Source organism: Bombyx mori, chromosome 15 (genome assembly GCF_030269925.1).
Source record: "Bombyx mori chromosome 15, ASM3026992v2".
Classification (NCBI taxonomy): domain Eukaryota; kingdom Metazoa; phylum Arthropoda; class Insecta; order Lepidoptera; family Bombycidae; genus Bombyx; species Bombyx mori.
Window position 1 is genome coordinate 14,263,986 of NC_085121.1, and position 19,404 is coordinate 14,283,389.

Below are 19,404 nucleotides of genomic sequence, written 5' to 3' on the forward strand. Positions count from 1 at the left end.
CGACATAATAACGGATATTAAAGCTAATTTTAAGTATCGAGACTTAAATAGTTTTCGATAGTTATCTGCTGTTTTTTAAAAGAAATTGTTTTTTATACAGTCAATAAAAAAAGAGAAAAATAATAATACCGTCATAGAAAACATTAAGTGTTTATTGTCATTAATGACATATTAGCACACGGTCGACCAGATGTTTGAGTAGTTAAACAAAAGTCCAAATTCTAGATTAATATCATCATCCGGTGTGCGATTTTTTTTTTTTTTTTTTTTTTTTTTATTGCCTTTGTAGGCAGACGGGCATACGGCCCACCTGATGGTGAGTGGTTACCGTCGCCCATGGACTTCAGCAATGCCAGGGGCAGAGCCAAGCCGCTGCCTACCGCTTAATACTCTCCACAAGCCTCGTTTGAAGAAGGACATGTCATAGCGCTCGGGAAACACCGCGGAGGGGAGCTCATTCCATAGCCGGATGGTACGTGGCAAAAAAGATCTCTGGAAACGCACTGTGGATGACCGCAGCGGCTCCAGGTAGTATGGATGAACTCTACTCCGGTGGCGGGCGGTGCGATGGTAAAAACGAGATGCTGGTATCATCTCGAACAATTCCTCAGAGCACTCCCCATGGAACATACGGTATAAAATACAGAGGGAACCGAAGTCCCTCCGCAAACCCAGAGGCTCCAAACGATCCGAGAGAATGGGATTATCGACAATCCGAACGGCCCTCCTCTGTATGGAGTCAAATGGAAGAAGCTGGTATTTGGGAGCCCCGGCCCAGAGATGAGAGCAGTACTCCACGCGAGGCCGGACTTGTGCTTTATAAAGCAAAAGTCTTTGTCCAGGCGTGAAGTACCGCTTCGCTCTGTTGAGGACTCCCAGCAAAATATATATTGATTATAAATTGAATTTAATAGTTTTCCATTAATTGCCATTGTCGCTAAAATGTATTTGAAAATCCTACTATAACAAAGTCTTCGATCATACCGGCATTTCATGAATACGTACTATTATACATCTCAAAACTCTCAAAACAAAAATACTCAACTTTTCGAAAATAACCCGCATCTTCGGAATTGTAACTGGATTTATTTATCTAGACTTACTAGTACTTAGTACATTATTAGCCCACATTCAAATCTCGTTTATTTATTATTATAGGTTTCGATTTCCGATATACATGTTGTTATACTTATGAGGCACAGCTAAAATACGATACCACCGAGCTCACAGCCCACCTGGTGTTAAGTGGATACTGGAGCCCATAGACATCTACAACGTAAATGCGCCACCCACCTCGAGATATAAGTTCCAAGTATAGTTACAACGGCTACTCCACCCTTCGAACCGAAACGCATTACTGCTTCACGGCGGAAATAGGCGGGGTGGTGGTACCTACCCGTGCGGACTCCCAAGAGGTCCTACCACCAGTGATTACGCAAATTATAATTTTGCGGGTTTGGTTTTTATTACACGATGTTATTCCTTCACCGTGGAAGTCAATCGTGAACATTTGTTGAGTACGTATTTCATTAGAAATAATTGGTACCCGCCTGCGGGATTCGAACATCGGTGCATCGCTACATACGAATGCACCGGGAGTCTTATCCTTTAGGCCACGACGACTTCCAAATTTATTCTTTTATTATAATAGGTTTTGATTTCCGATATACATGTTGTTATACTTATGAGGCACAGCTAAAATACGATACCACCTAGTATACTGGATACTGGGTGGTATGGTAAAAAATATCTCACTATATATGTGAGTGTTTTTTTTTTCTATTAGTAATCCTAAGAAAGCAATTTTCAAACTACCAACGGCAGCCAAAATAGTGTTTAGAAACTGCTCATACATACAGGTTCGAACTAAGGAGCGAACTCTAAGCAAAAATTCAACCAAAATAATAAACGAAGGATCCCTAAAATCTATGACACGGTCAGTAAATGAAAAACATCCATTAGCGAGTCACAACTGAATCGGGTAAAGAAGTAAATAGTACTATTGAACACGATACCAAAGAATTTTAACTAAGAAATGCTTCTGAGAAACTACAAACAGAACTTATCGTTTTGGACTTCGGCCAAAAGTAAGTTTGGAGTCTGATTTACTTATAAAACATTATTTACACTAGTTATTTTTTTTTTTCGTATTCAGTTGCGGGCTTTTTTTTTTGACACGTCTTATTGATCTCGAGACGTGAGTTCAAAGTCATAATTGTATAGTTCCACAGTTGTCATATCTGCCAAACTGCAACGCCTGACTACCTTGCGGAAGAAATAGCTAAGAAGGTAGTACCTGTAGCTGGTAGGCACCACCACCGCCTTAGTTATTTCTGGATCATAAAGGTCGTATTTTAACAATGGAAGATGGTTTCAAAGTGGATGTTTCTGTTTAAGGCACCTTTTTGACTTTGAAATTAACAATAACTTTATTGACCTTATGCTTCGTAGTATCTAACAATGCAATTGACATAATTCTAAACGAATCTTAGCATTCAGGTTACACTTACTTTAAGAGTATCATTTAAGTATATTCTACATTGTTGATTTTATGTTTCCCCAGAAAGCAAGATTCACAAAATTCAAAGCCAAGAAACTGTAACGTTTCAAGGATCTCTAAAACTGGTTTTGTTTATTGGACAATTATTCTCATTATTTCCCGTTTGTGGTCTTCTAAGTAACGATGCGAACAAAGTTAAGTTAGTATTTTCGAAGTGTTTGCTTTATTTTATTGCACTACACAAGTGATTGACTTTCTATCCACCTAAATTATCTAAAGACCCTTGAGACATGCACTAAGCAATGGTAAGTAGCGACTTGACTATGCCCACGGAATAGATAAATAAGGTTGGAATGGTAATGTAGGCGGGGCAAGCGTGCCACAGTTATGATTGTACAAACATAACTCGACCGATTCTTTCATTCACCGCGTTTAGTGCGCTTCGGACTACTTTGGCGAACCGATATCCGCTTTATAGTGCCGTGTTGTGCAATTATAACTTGTAAAACAAAAAATCAGACCTCAAGTATAGAGCGAGGAGGTATATCTTTCGATCGGTAAGTCGAAATTACATTTAATTACAATATTATTTGTCTAAAACATAAAAATATACCTTATTTATCTATTCTGTGACTATGCCCCTTGCATCGCTAATGTCTATGCAAGAGGGTAACCATTTACCATGTGGGCCTGTACCTGGGCCAATACTCCTGCGTACTAAGGCAAAAAGATATGAAGATGGACACATTTTTTTTGTAATTACACCAAATGTTTTTGCTGTTATTATGCAGGTATTAGGTATTTGTCAGCTATCTTCAAATTCAAAATTCAAAATCATTTATTTCAACTTAGATGTCAGTATGACACACTTGTTGAATGTTAAAATATAAATAACAATGTTAACTCTACCACCGGTTCCAAAAAAAGCCACAGTCCTGAGAAGAACTGGCGAAACAAACTCAGCGGGCTTTTTTTTTGTTTTTTCTCAAATATTTTTTTTTTTTAAATACATAAAAATATTTACAATAAAGGAAAAAACAAGTCAAATAATACAATGAAAATAATAATAATAATAGTAATGAAAAATGAAAAGGCCAGGAGCGAGCGCCTCATTCCCACGTAGCCCACGTCCCTCATTGCCATCTAGTAAATAATTCTTAACTTTATAATATGCCCTGTTGCACAAACGTTTCTTGACAGTTTTCTTAAATCTATGAACAGGTAGTAATTGAACATTTAGTGGGATCTTGTTGAAAAATATAATCTACGTATTCCCTTAAAAAAAAAAAGTGTTTTAGATTTACGTGTGAGATGTATGTTGTTAGGCACGGATATTTTACATTTTTTGATATTAGCAGAATTTTATTTGTCCACTAATTCAATGTTTTAATAAAAATTACCGCAAATGTACTAGTCTATTTTAAAACTGTTGAAGAGTATATTTGACTGGACTACAAGAAATTAAACAAAATGCTGGACATTGAATGTAAATCCGGTGTAAACAATTATCTATATATTAATACGTGAAGCAAAAACTTTGTATCCCTTTTTACGAAAATTGCGCGGACGGAGGAGTATGAAATTTTCCACACTTATAGAGAATATAGAGAAGAAGTGCACAATGCTAATACTTTTTTTAAATAATGCATAAAACATACATTAAATCAATAAAGAAAACATTACACACACTACATACCATGTATTTGACGCACACAAGCATGCCTACTATTTATTGTCAAACTTTTGTTCTTGACGTGTGGTCAAATTGAGAATAGATTAAATATTGTTTGTCTTTGTTAATATTTTTTATAGTGTAGTCTTGGCGAAATTTGTGATTATAGAAGTATAAAATACAATCATAATAGTGTACAAACATACAATTCCAATTAATTATTGTCGAATTTCGACTACTGCGGGACCTCTAGTCTTGATAATAAGAGATTAGTTAAGCTCAATAAGATCTTCGGACTCTTTGTTACTAAAATATAGTCAAGAACAGGAAATAATTATCTTTCAATGTATCAGTTAACATAATAATTTACCACACAAAGTCAAGCAGTTTAAAAGGCAGTTCCAATTCGTAGCTATTAATCGTGATTGTTGTTCCTGATAAATATTTGATATGTCTATCTGATTGATAGTATATCAGTGGATCATTAATAACCTACTATTAATGTTGAAGTGACTATTCTAGGTCGATATAATTCTGGTAGGTTTTTAGCATCAATGTTTCTCACGGCCTAGTGTGTTTCTTTAACCTATTGAGGAGATCCGGATGGTCGAGATTAGGTGGCTTCTTATGTATGTTTAGACTGTAACTAATTTTTGTAATATTCGGGAAGATTTCGATCGATCCAAAACAGCTTATGCGTGATTCGATTGGATGCGATTAACATATTTGTGGCTGTTAAGTTGAAGGTAGGGAATATTTACGTGTCTAGAGTCTTCATCATAGTAATTAAATTGGATTTTTTTCAAATCATTTAATAAAAAAATAATTTTTAAATTATTACAAGTTCAATTTAGCAGATTAAAAAAATTAGAAGATTAAAAAAATTAATAATTTTTACTAGTGGTAGGACCTTTTGTGAGTCCGCGCGGTTGGGTACCACCACCCTGCCTATTTCTGCCGTGAAGCAGTAATGCGTTTCGTTCGGTTTGAAGGGTGGGGCAGCCTATACTTGAGACCTTAGAACTTATATCTCAAGGTGGGTGGCGCATTTACGTCGTAAATGTCTATGGGCTCCAGTAACCGCTTAGCACCAGGTGGGCTGTGAGCTCGTCCACTCATCTAGCAATAAAAAAAATAAAAATTAGAGAAACAAAAGAACAAATAAAGGTATATATTAAAACTATTTGGTAGAATGAATAGGCATGCTATAAATAATATATCTTCGTACTAGGCTGCACTAAAAGTATCGGGAATGGAATATTTCCACTGTTCCTGTCATATTAAAATCTTTTTAATTGAAAACTCCTTGGTTTTAAAAATCAAATACCATTTATTTATTTAAAAAAAGATTCTCGGTCTTGTCACGAGGTTTTGTCAAACTTGTTTAGTCGTTGAGAAAATGGAATTGACTCGAGAAAATTCAAGAGCGATGATTTATTATGACTTTCGAAGTGGTTTAACACAAAAACAGTGTGTTGACCGGATGATTTCTGCATTTGGTGATGAAGCCCCATCCAAAACCACAATTTATCGCTGGTTTGCTGAGTTTCAACGTGGACGTGTCAAGCTCAGTGATGATCCCCGTCAAGGTCGTCCAAAAACTGCAGTCACCCAAGAAAACGTTGATGCTGTGCGTAAGCTGATTGAGGAAGATCGACATGTGACATACCGCGAAATTCAGGCAACTTTAGACATTGGCATGAGTCAAATACAAATAATCTTACATGAACAATTAGGTGTAAAAAAGTTGTTTTCCCGATGGATACCGCATTCGCTTTGTGAAGAGCAAAAAGCGGCTCGCGTTACTTGGTGCGTCAGAACTCTCGAAAGATTCCACGCAGGATCCTCAAATGCTGTATACAACATTGTATCAGGTGACGAATCCTGGATATACGCGTACGAACCCGAAACAAAAAACCAGTCACGAGTTTGGGTGTTCGAAAATGAGTTAAAGCCAACAAAAATTGTTCGTTCACGGAGTGTTGCAAAAAAAATGGTGGCCACGTTTGTCTCCAAAACCGGCCATGTTACGACTATTCCTCTTGAGGGACAAAGAACGGTTAATGCAGAATGGTATGCTAGCATTTGTTTGCCACAAGTCGTTTCTGAACTCCGTAAAGAGAACTGCAACCGCCGCATCATCCTCCATCACGACAATGCGAGTTCTCACACCGCGCACAGAACAAGAGTTTTTAGAGCAAGAAAACATAGAATTATTAGACCATCCGCCGTACAGCCCCGACCTAAGCCCTAATGATTTCTATATTTTCCCTAAAATAAAGAATAAATTGCGTGGACAGAGATTTTCATCACCTGAAGAAGCTGTGGACGCCTACAAAACGGCCATTTTGGAGACCCCAACTTCCGAATGGAATGGTTGCTTCAATGATTGGTTCCATCGTATGGAAAAATGTGTCAAATTTCGCGGAGAATACTTCGAAAAGCAATAAATACATTTTTAAATAGTAATGTTGTGTCACTTCGTTAATTCCCGAAATTTTCAGTGCCGCCCTCGTATGTCTTATTTATATTTTTATCTTTATTCAGAACTTTCTGCACATACATAGAGCAAGTTCTTTTACTTTCAGGTTCGTGCCGATTTCTTGGAAATGCGGCTATTCAATGCTATCTATGATTGGACAACTTTTTATCATAGTGATGTGCATTCTATATGTTGCCCATTTTGAGACTACTTTGAATGGAACGAGTAAATATTTCACTTTTATTATGACCTGAAATAAAAATTAGATAATTGTTGGATATTCATTGATAAAGTACTTTTAAAAAAAATTAGGTTTAATAGGGAAGTTAGGCTAATGGTGGATTCTAGATTGGCTCCCACATATTTATTTCAGCTACATATCGACGCTTGGAAGGCAAACGTAACTAAGCGACAATGCGTGAACTTTACAGTAGACTAATTTAAAGTTGAAATACCTGAAAAAATTATATTTTAACGAATCTCGTGGCCTAAAGGATAAGACGTCCGGTGCATTCGTATGTAGCGATGCACCGGTGTTCGAATCCCGCAGGCGGGTTTAATGAAATAAGTACTTAACAAATGTTCACGATTGACTTCCACGGTGAAGGAATAATATCGTGTAATAAAAATCAAACCCGCAAAATTATGAATTTCGTGATTACAGGTGGTAGGACCTCTTGTGAGTCCGCACGGGTAGGTACCACCTCCCTGCCTATTTCAGCCGTGAAGCAGTAATGTGTTTCGGTTTGAAGGGTGGGGCAGACGTTGTAACTGTACTGAGACCTTAGAACTTATATCTCAAGGTGCGTGGCGCATTTACGTTGTAGATAGTTGTCTATGTTGTAGTAGTTGTCTATGGGCTCCAGTTACCACTTAACACCAGGTGGGCTGTGAGCTCGTCCACTCATCTAAGCAATAAAAAAAAAAAAAATATCTACTAGCTGTAGGATTGAAATGATTTTAATAGACCTAGAAATATATTTTTTTTGCGCATCGAATATGGTTATCACCTATCATTTATGTATAAAGCAGTTATTGTCGCTTAGTCACGTTTGCCTTTCAAGCGTCGATATGTATATCTATGACAACATCAGAGTTTAGCAGTTTCACTTGAATTGGCTTACTTTTAGTACAGGGCTGTTGTTATTAGAGTATATTGCTTGTCTATATTAAACATAAAATACACCTAGTAAGGTAATAGTAAGCCTATTCTGCTTGATGTCAGCTTTGTGTCTATTTCTGCTGCAAAGCAATCTTGCGTTCCAATTTAAAAGGCAAGAAAGTAGTTGTTCCAATTCAAAATAAGCTTAAACATGATTGAGTTGGGTGATGCTTTAATTACAAAGAAAACACGTGTGGCACTCGGAGACTGCCGCGGTAAAGCTATTGCATTTTTTATCAACTTATGCAATTATAAATCGACAATAATAATTTAATATTAAAACAACAATAAAATAAGCCCACGCTATATTCATGAACATTAACAAAAGCAAAACATTAATTGTCCCCTTCACACTCATAACCTAGACCGCGCGAGGGAGAAATGGCAGACTTTTCATGATGTGCATGCGGCAGTGCGACGTCACGCCGCGCGCTTATTCACAAACACTACATAAGCGCAACGTGTGAATGTGTTGAACGCGAGCTACATAGTAGGCGTAGTGGGGGTGTCAGGTTATTTTCGTTACGGAATTTCTTGATTCAGTCGCCGCGCTCAAGGCCCGCGATAGAAGCTATGCAATAGCTTAAAAACCATGACTGCAAGCTTCGATAATAGCATAAGATAGACTAGATTTACTGTGCTTATATTTACAAACTAACTAAATTAATAAGTTAATTATATAGCCCCATTTAATACCATAAAATATTTACAAAAATTTAATTGGATGATTGATTGGATAAGGAAGCTCACATTGACTGATATGGTGACCGTTTTTTGGTGATTTTTATCCATTAGGCGTACAATAAAATTTTGTGGTTGTTGTCATCATAGAACCCAAATATTTGAGAGATACTTAAATCTCGCTAATGACATTTTCTCGATGTTTATATGCATATTTGTATATAATTGCAGAGTAGTAATATTTGGGCTGGTGAAATTGGAAAGGTCAATGGGCCACCAGTAGTCTTTCCTTCCTAAAAAAAAAACATTTGACGAGAAATTTCTTCCGCCCGGTTGAAGATCTTACCTTTGTCGTTATACCTTAAAGTTGCTATTACCATTGCTTCAAATAATTACATTAGAAATTTATTGCGAAAGCCTATATTCGACTATAGACATAATGAATAATATTTATTGGAGATACCTATTTATACATAACGTTTTCAGCTCCCATAATATTCTATGGAGTTACATTTATTTCGATGATAGCTTTCATTCGAGCATCCAGACGTTGGCCGGAACTTATCCAACATATTTCCAAATCTGAAGAATTGGATCCAAGTTTCGACTTCAGACTAAAGAAGAAATGCAATATTACACTTTTGCTTGTACTGGTTTTGGCCATATGTAAGTCTAATGAAGGCGTTTCGATGTTTAAGCCTTATATTAATTATGTTAAGCCTTTATGTTGTAGATAAGTAAAAATGAAGCAAGATATTAATATACTTTGAGCCCTGCAATATTAATCGGAAATGCGGGTTTAGATCAGTAAAGTATTCTGCTATCGACTATCTGATATAATAACCTAATCAAATATTTGAATTCCATAACCTAATGCTGTTGCGATTAATTATTTTCACAGATTCAATTGAAAATCATTTGTAAGCAAATAAGGAACGTATTTCGTAGTGTTATTGCTTGAAACATCGGTAATTTTATCATTTAGGATACTTTAGAACAAAAACTAAACAATTTAAACAAACATAATAAAACAGAGATCCCCTAAATGAGTGCAATAGAATGGCCTCGAGCGGGGAGAGATGGCGGGACTTCATGAGACGCATCAAGTCTGCCCCTTCCAACACTACATGATGATCACGACCACTCTGTCAAGAGTGACACAGTTGAGAAGAAGAAGAATAAAATAGAGTATACCCAATCAAGATCCAAAACTTCTTCAATCTTCAAATCGGTTTGGTATTTGAGTACCAAACAAATGTGGTTACATTGTATAGCTTAATCATACATAGACGGACATATTTAGTTTAGTCCAAACTGTCCTTTTCTTGTTATATTCGGGAATACACGAGGAAAGTGAAGATAAAGACTTGCATCTCGAAAATCATACATTAAAAAATGGCTCAGCTTTCATTTTCAGTGGAACACATATTCTCAATCAGATCTGCATATTCAGCCTCACAGATTTGCTATCCTCACACTGGTTTCTATGAGGGCTTCGTCAGATATCTTTACCCTTGGGTATTCGATTTTCTTCCGTATTCGGCGGCGCTGGGAATGGTAACACAGGTAATTGTACAAATTCAAATACTGTCATTTGTTTTGTAGGGACACAGTTTGCTATTAAACCAAAATAGTACATAATCAAAATATGCGGCTGCGCCCGTAAGCTCCGTTGCTTGTTAGTTTTAAGTTTCAGTCGCGAATAAACGCTAGGAGTAACCAGTTGTGTTATTTAATTATTATAATTATCTCACTTCCGATAACGCCCTAAACCATTAGTCACCACTACCAATATAACCGCCAAAGTTTATTTGTATTAACCTCTATAGGGTGGGAGCTCATTAATTTTAAGTCCAGTACCAATTTTTATGATGAATTAGAATCAGATGGGCCGTATTGTGAGCTCAAATTCTGTAATAACTAGCACAACAGAAGTTATCTTACAGTTGTTATGTTTTCAGTTCCTTAACATTCAATCGCATTTTATATGGAACTTCACGGATTTGTTCGTGATTTGTATGAGTTACTATCTGACATCACGTTTGGATTTGGTCAACAAGAAGCTGTTGCCTGCACAAGGAAAGGTAATCTCCAAAACAAATCTATATAATTCTCATTTTAGTCTATTAGCAAGTTATTTGTTGCATTGTTGTGTTCTTTTGTATACTTTGGGTATGTAGACTAACTTAGATAATATAAAAAAAACAAACGTGTGGCACTCGAGAACTGCCGCGGTAAAGATATTGCATAGCATTTTTTATCAACTTATGCAATTATAATTAGACAATGATAATTTAATATTAAAACAATAATAAAACAAGACCACGCTATATTAAACATTAATAAAAGCAAAACCTTAACTGTCCCTTTCACACTCATAAGCTAGACCGCGCGAGAGAGAGATGGGCAGACTTTTCATGATGCGCATGCAGTGTGACCTCACGCCACGCGCTTATTCACAAATACTACACAAGCGCAACGTGTGAATGTGTTGAACGCGAGCTACATGGTAGGCGGAGTGAGGGGTGTAAGGTTTTTTTCGTTACGGAATTTCATGATTCGGTCGCCGCGCTCAAGGCCCGCGATTAAAGCTATGCAATAGCTTAAAAAAACTAAAACTCTAACAACCGATCCTACCTTCCTGGTCAAAACAGAACACTTGACTGCTTTGGGACTAAGACAAGCAGCATGGAATTACCAGGCTTACAATACTATCTACCACCAACATGTACCGGTTGGCGATTGCGATAACCTGGTATAATATTCAGGGGGTGCTGTTGCCCATACTCCGATTGACGCTTTAGTCTTTATACCACGATAAGAACTAAGGTGATACTATTCTAAGCTATGGACACCACAGACTTATCACGCAAAAAAAGTTTAATGGTATTTTTGTTTATAATAAGAAAATATTCATGAGAATCCGCAGGTGTTAGCGACGTAAGTCCTAAGTCCGAATATGTTCTTCGTGGTGAGTGCTATCACTTGTACCGAAGCCTTTCGAATGACGAAGTTTCGAACATTCGAGAATGTTTAGGGATATAGCTACAGCCCCCTATGTTGTGGATTAGAAAGTTCCCAGCCGAGATTAAATAGAAAGCAGAACTTGGATTTAGTTATTTCAACGTCTTATAAGATTCTTTGGAATAAGTGATCGTATATTAGGAATATCTGATTAAGATATTATGGATTTTATAGTGTTGTTTTATATTTTTGTACAATGGCTGTCAACTATTCAGCCAAAGCTCTTGAGTGATTTACAAATTTAAGGACATTTCACGAAAACATGCATTTTCTCAAATATACATGGAACCTTTTAAGGCTACGTAGAATTTAATTAATATTTACAGAACCAACTAATCGACTTTTGCTGATGCGTATTTTTTCAAAGCTTAGTGATTTCAGGTTTGACAAGTTATGTTTTGAAGATACCTTAATACGCAGTCATTGCTCGAGTTGACAATAGCTACATTTTTAGATTTTCCTTCATTTAGGATTGGTTCTTGATCAGTCTTAAGAGGTGACTTTGGAAGCACTTATTGTTGTTATATATAAATCACTTTTGCAATCTAGGCACATCAAAATTGCCTCGATTATAGTCTCTCTCTGTCTGCGCTGTACAGATGTTGGTAAAGTCTCTAAGTCGCTGTTCATATGGCTTGTGTCGTAACATCGAACCAATTATTTGGCTTCTATTAAAGCATATATTTCCAATTGAGTAAGCCCATTTTTATATGCACAACACATTTTTTTGAGTTTGAGCTTTTCATCATCACTCCTGACTTCAAGAAACCTGAACTGTCTTGTGAGTTAAATCCTGATTATAACAGATAAAAGCTTAGCCATTTGAGTTAGAGTTCACAGGAAAAACAAAACTGTCTGTGAAAAGTACAATTTAGTTGTATATTTTTATTTTTAGTATCTCCCGGAAATATTTTGGCGAACAACAAGAGAAACATACTGCAGAGCCACAAAACTGGTCAGGAAAGTTGATGAAATCATAAACGGAATCCTGTTTATTTCATTTGCAAATAATTTATTTTTTGTATGCGTCCAACTATTTAATACTTTTGAGTAAGTTTCTCTTCTGATTTAAGATCATGAAAATTATTTATTTTAAATAACTGAGAAGTTTTAAATAAAAATCTAGATATAAAATATATTTCTTAGAATATATATATATATATATATAGGCTAATAAATGAATAAAATAAATACATAATAATAGGACCTAATGGTGAAAAACATTCACTCCATTCGTTGTACCAAACTAACAAACTTTTACAATATGATTAACGAAACTCAAATACTTTGCTTTGAGGATAATAATAATTGTCCTTTTAACTTTATTAACTCTTTATGACAGTGACAGTGTTGATATGGTTGGATTATGTTACAACTATTCTGAAAGGTGAGTTATATTTTTCCTTTAACGACATTTGTATTGAATTCTACCAATAGGTTATATCAAAGATTCGTTTTCCAGGAGAACTAAACCTGTCGGAAGGGAACCTGTTATTTATTTACTGTTCTCTTTGGGGTTCTTAATATCTAGATCTATAACAGTTTCGTTGATAGCATCACAAGTAAATTTGGCATCAACAGTGCCCGCACCTATCCTATATGATGTACCTTCAGCTGTTTATTGTGTAGAGGTAAGTAATACTAATTATAGTTATATTAATTAGTTTATATTCGGTAACTTTTATTTCTTATTAAAAGCGGTTATTAATCAAATAATAGTGTAGTATTTTTGTACAATTTTTCAATATACCATGCCATGCAATACCATGTCTTGCATATCTTTCTTCATTATTCATAATCGTCTTGTAGCTTCTATCATAATTATGGAGTACGTGATATAAAGAATGAGAAATTACTGGATTAAGTTTTAGGAAAAACCTCTGAGCTTATTTGTAACTTATTCCATTTAATGATCATAATAAACAATGGTCACTCTAAAGTTTTCCACTAGCTCCAGTCGTGATCAAAGATGAATATCGTTTACAAGAATTAGAAACTGTTAAATAGAGATAAAATAATTATTCTAAATTGTTTTAAAAAAAATATACTAGGTGCAGAGATTTCTGGAACAAGTTAACGGAGACAACGTTGCTCTGACCGGATTGCAATTTTTCAGCGTCACTCGTGGATTGCTCTTGAGTGTAAGTAAAATTTTAAATCTAATATTATTTACTAGCATCGTTATGCCGACGAAGCATGACTTATCAAGCTCCATTATGATCGCAATATGAATGCCGCTCTTTTCCATATCGTTGTCGTAATCGTAATCGTTGGTAGCTTAAGGGGCTAATCCAGCTTCACGCGACCGGTAAGTGAGTAAGTGGGTGGTGGTCGTCGTAAAGGTTAAGACGTCCGGTGTTCAAATCCCGCAGGCGGGTACCAATTTTTCTAATGAAATACGTACTCAACAAATTGTTCACGATTGGCTTCCACGGTGAAGGAATAATATCGTGTAATAAAATTCAAACCCGCAAAATTATAATTTGCATAATCACTGGTGGTAGGACTTCTTGTGAGTCAGTGCGGGTAGGTACCACCACCCTGCCTATTTCTGCCGTGAAGCAGCAATGCGTTTCGGTTCGAAGGGTGGGGTAGCCGTTGTAACTATACTTGAGACCTTAGAACTTGCATCTCGAGGTGGGTGGCGCATTTACATTGTAGATCTATATGGGCTCCAGTAACCACTTAACACCAGGTGGACTGTGAGCTCGTCCATCCATCTAAGCAATAAAAAAAAAGTGAGCTCACGGGCTCAACTTAAAAGAATTTTAACACTAGCCCTAACGAGGGCAGTGCTTCGCTGAATCTAGCATCAGATCGGAATCGCGACCCACTGGGAAGACCCGGCGAGAAACTCAGTGGGTTGTGTCTATGAGTTAGATCCCGTTCAAAGCCTCGAGATCATCTTGAGTTATAGCAATAATTATCTTACCCGTCGTACTGAAATTTATGATGTTTTGCGACAGGAATAATAAAAGATCGACTCGTTCGACCCAAAACATGCTGTATTAACAGTACATAAAATTTGAATTTGCACGATACGATTGCACGTTCAAATATTTTCTACTAGTACTATCAGAAGAATTTTCTAACTAGGAAATCTTCTAATCAGACGGGAATCTATACTAATATTATAAAGAGGAAAGATTTGTTTGTTTGTTTGTTTCGAATAGGCTCCGAAACTACTGGACCCATTTGAAAAATTCTTTTTCCAGTAGAAGCCGATATTGTCCCTGACGAACATAGGCTACTTTTTTAAAAAAAAATTTTTTTTTTGTTTGTTTCGTGTGTGTTTTAATGTTTCCGAAGCGAAGCGAGGGCGGATCGCTAGTATGGAATAAGCGTGGAACTCAAACAAGGAGCCACCGCTGTCCACTTCAAATCAAGAGTTCAAAGTTGGTAGGCAGCGGCTTGGTTCTGCCTCTGACATTGCTGAAGTCCATGGGCGACGGTAACCACTCACCATCAGGTGGCACGTATGCTCGTCTGCCTGCAAGGGCAATCATTTGAACCAATGTCATTATTGCTTTGAAAAAAAAGTAACGTGGTCTAATCCCAAGTATCCCAAAACTATATAGATTATTAAATATCTTATGTATTTTTCAGGTTGCCGGCACAATAGTTACATACGAACTCGTAATGGTTCAATTCAATCAAGCACCCGCTTCAGATTCATTTACTGAAAAATTAGTAGAAAACAATATCAGTACTATAGAAACATTTTACAACTACTCGTAGTCAGAGAAAAACGCTTTTTTCTCCTACCTACTCCGAAAGCTCGGTTTTCGTCCCGCTGTACAGGGAAGAAAGTCTAACTTTTTCTCCCTGGGTACTGACAAGTGCGCATGCGCTTTAGTGTCTACGTCTGCTCTCACGCACCTAAAATTCTCCGCTATTGTTTTGCTCGGGTAATTTGCAATATTGTGCAATTGTGTAAAAGTGAAATAAACAATAGGCAATAAAATTTAATAGTGAAGCATTAAACAAAGATGAGTTCATCAGACAGTTCTTATTCAATTAGTAGCAGTTTATTTAAAAATTTAAAAACAGTTAAATTGTTTTTCTTAGAAGTCTCATCCCGCGTGTAAAATTGCCACCCGAGCCGAAGGCGGGAATGGAAATGTCCAACTTTTCTCCCTTGGTGCACAATGTACTATTAATGATTATCACAAAAACTATCACGATTCAGATATATCTAAGATATAGTTCTGCTATAAGATCTGGTATAGTGTTTGCATCGCAGCTGTAATGCCTTCAGGTTAGAAGAGTAACGAAATAGCTTTATGTATGAAGGTGTGTAGTGACCTTTACATTGCGGCGTCAATGGACTCGAGTTACCACTTAACAGTAGGTACCTTTACTTCTACTAAGTACCAGTACCATTCCGCTGAGTTTCTAACCGGATCTTCTCAGCCAGTCGCGATTCCGATCCGGTAGTAAATTCATTCGCGAAGTGGCTACTCATGAGTTGCTAGGTCTCCTTTGAGATGCTCGACTAGCTGTTAGCATATCCCACCCTTCCTGTCTGAGCCCTTGCTCGCCCACCTGTCTTGGTGAAACTGGAAAGGTCTAAAGGTCAGCAGTAATGTTTCCTTCACAAAAAAAAACTGTTATAATATAAATATATGTATAGCGTCGGGTCTATCTTTCAGTCTAGTACGCCGATCTAAAGTAGAATATGAAAAAATCAAAAATGTTATATTATGTCACCATTTACTCTTTGGTATCTTTGCATTGTTCTTTTCCGACGGATCCATCTGGTTTTAGAAACAAGTGACTATAACTATTCATATATAATTCATGAAAGCCACGTCTTAACATACACGATTTTTTTTAATATTGTAGCGTCAAAAACGCGTAGATCAACACTGTTCAGTATTCTTTAATTTTCTGTAATTCGTTTTACTTTAAGAATAAAAAGATTAAATGTGTTATCTCTTTGATGTTTCAATTCTCTTTGATATTTTCTTAATTCTTTATCGTAATACCACGTAATGCTTGTGTAAGAGTACTTACACTCCAATGATTTATATAATATGTTATTTTTATTATATCATTATTTTTATTGAACTATACTAGCGACCTGCCTTCGCTTCGCTTCGGGAATTTATTATTGATCTTATTGAATTTTATTTTATACAAATCTGTTTCTGACAATAATAAAAGAACAGTAACAAACAAAAAATGTAATATTTCCCTGTTCTTATATTCATGGCTCACTATTTTGGCGATGATGGCTTACAAATACGAGATAGATTATGCTGACAGCCTTTTTTGTAGGACTATATAAACATTTCCATTTTACATTATGTGTGTGTATATACAACGGTTTTTGCGGCGCAGGCCAAAATAGCTCGCAGGTGGAAAAAAAAATCCTTATTACTTGCCACTTTTATTATATTTTGGGTCATTCCTACTGTCTTCTTCTTCTTTTTCTCCACCTTATCCCACTAGGTGGAGTCGGCACAGCTATTTTTTTCTTCTATTCTCTTCTATCAGCCGTCATCTCAACACTCACTCCTCTCTCTCTCATATCGTCATTCACACACTCCATCCATGTCTTCTTCGGTCGACCTCTTCCCCCTCTACCTTGCACTACCATTTCCATACATCTCCTAGTCACATGCATCTTCTCTCTACGCATCACATGTCTATACCACGCTAACCGTCCGCTCCTTAATTTGTAATTCCCACTGTATTTTTATAAATTATAGTTTACATGTTATTCTGATGTTTAAAATATATTATTGTACAGTTTCATCAGAATCCATTTAATAGTTTTTTCGTAAAACAGTAACAAACATACATCGATACCTTTTTTTTTTTTTTTTTTTATGATTGAGCTACCCGAGCGCCTCCGAAGGAGACCTAACAGCTCAAGAGTAGCTGCTTCGCGAATGAATCTACTACCGGATCGGAATCGCGACCCGCTGAGAAGATCCGGCGAGAAACTCAGCGAGCTGATTCATGGGTTAGGTTGCACGGCGAACTTTTTGTCGAGTTCGACGAGTACGGTTAGCGAGGTCCCTAAGCCTGCTCCTAGTGTTAGAGCTGAAGGCGTCTAATGCAAAGGTTGGCCATGCGTTCTTACAAACTTTCACGTTTATAATACATATTAAAGTAACAGTGGGATAAAGAAGATATGTGATACTGCGGGTTTATTTACACTGTAATGCTTTACAGCTTTTTATTAATTTATGCAAAAACACGGTTTTTTTTTATTGCTTAGATGTGTGGACGAGCTCACAGCCCACCTGGTGTTAAGTGGTTACTGGAGCCCATAGACATTACAACGTAAATGCGCCACACACCTTGAGATATAGTTCTAAGGTCTCAGTATAGTCACAACGGCTGCCCCACCCTTCAAACCGAAACGCATTACTGATTCACGGCAGAAATAGGCGGGGCGGTGGTACCTACCCGTGCGGACGCACAAGAGGTCCTACCACCAGTAATTACGCAAATTATAATTTTGCGGGTTTGATTTTTATTGCACGATGTTACGGATATTTTAAGAATCCAAATTTCATTGGAGTTTCTTACATTATGCATATTTTAGCGACGCGAATGGATTTTTTAACAAAAAACAAAATAACACGAGTAAACTGAATCTATAAAGAGCTTCCTGTTTATTTGCCGTGGAGGAAGCAACGTTCCGACTGTTATGGTAATATCCGTATGTGTCGCAATGACGCAGATCTCACTAACGTGATACACTGTCCTGTAGAACGTTGAGCAAATGTGCCAACATTAAAAAATACAGAACTTTTTTTGAAGTACTTTTATAATGTGATCTCAAAGTCGTCGGTGCTATAATTTATAATACTAACTAATAATAATAATAAGTGTGAACAAATCAGGCACGGTTATCCGGCCCTAATTTAGGAAGCCCTGTGTTATGGGTACCATAGATTAAAAAACATATATTTCTTAAAAATATATACATATATAGATAATAAACAGACAAAAAGCAAACAAAGTTGTTCATCACACGAGTGTTTGCCTAATGACGAAATCGAACTCACGACCCTAGGTGCAACAGTCAGGGCCGTTAACCACTGCACCACCGAGTCAATCCATAATAATAATACAGTTTTGCTTTTGTTTGTTGTATATACTTCGATTACAAATTAAAACGGTGCACTCAAATCGAATTTATTTATTGCTTAGATGGTTGGAAGAGCTCACAGTCAACCTGGTGTTAAGTGGTTACTGGAGCCCATAGACATGTACGACGTAAATGCGCCACCCACCTTGAGATATAAGTTCTAAGGTCTCAAGTATAGTTACAACGGCTGCCTCACCCTTCAAACCGAAACGCATTAACTGCTTCACGGCAGAAATAGACAGGGCGGTGGTACCTATCCGCGAGGACTCACAAGAGGTCCTACCATCAGTAATTACGCAAATTATAATTTTGCGGGTTTCATTTTTACAAAATACAAAAATATTACAAGAGAAGAGAAAATTCGGTGAAACATTTGGCGACAAGCACGACGTTAAATGTCTATGATTAAGTATGTATGTGCATTTGAGCATTGCATTAATAATACAATTAGCTTGTGCTTGAATTTCTTCAAGTACGTGTGCCACAAACAAAAAAAATAGCTGTACAAACGCTACAGTTTTATGACATTCCAGCGTTGCGAGAATTCTTTCAACCTTTTACCCTTCATATTTATTAAGGGTTGGAAAATACTTTAAGGGGGTGAAATGGGCTTTTCATATATCTAATTGTTGACGTAAATCTGCTTTTGTACCAAAAATATTACGCGTCGAAATCGAAAAATTGAATGTAACGGCAACCCTTGGAAATTGGGAGCATCTGGGTTTAGTGTTTTGATATATTATGGTACCAAAATCATTTGAAAGGTAACTCTAAC

The 19,404-nt window shown here is 36.7% G+C and overlaps 1 protein-coding gene across 2 annotated transcripts; it reads left to right on the forward strand.

The window, feature by feature from the left end:
* The first annotated feature begins 2,016 nt into the window (after nucleotides 1-2,016).
* Nucleotides 2,017-16,455, forward strand: LOC778493 (candidate olfactory receptor). 2 transcript variants are annotated; one of them, XM_062672356.1, is made up of 12 exons: nucleotides 2,036-2,087; nucleotides 2,564-2,699; nucleotides 6,761-6,879; nucleotides 8,984-9,163; nucleotides 9,915-10,063; nucleotides 10,459-10,581; nucleotides 12,417-12,571; nucleotides 12,864-12,908; nucleotides 12,984-13,152; nucleotides 13,573-13,662; nucleotides 15,128-15,897; nucleotides 16,155-16,455. In XM_062672356.1, exons 1-11 carry the CDS (start codon nucleotides 2,036-2,038, stop codon nucleotides 15,257-15,259), a joined length of 1,350 nt encoding a protein of 449 aa, XP_062528340.1. In that variant the 3' UTR covers nucleotides 15,260-15,897; nucleotides 16,155-16,455.
* The last annotated feature ends 2,949 nt before the right edge of the window (nucleotides 16,456-19,404 follow it).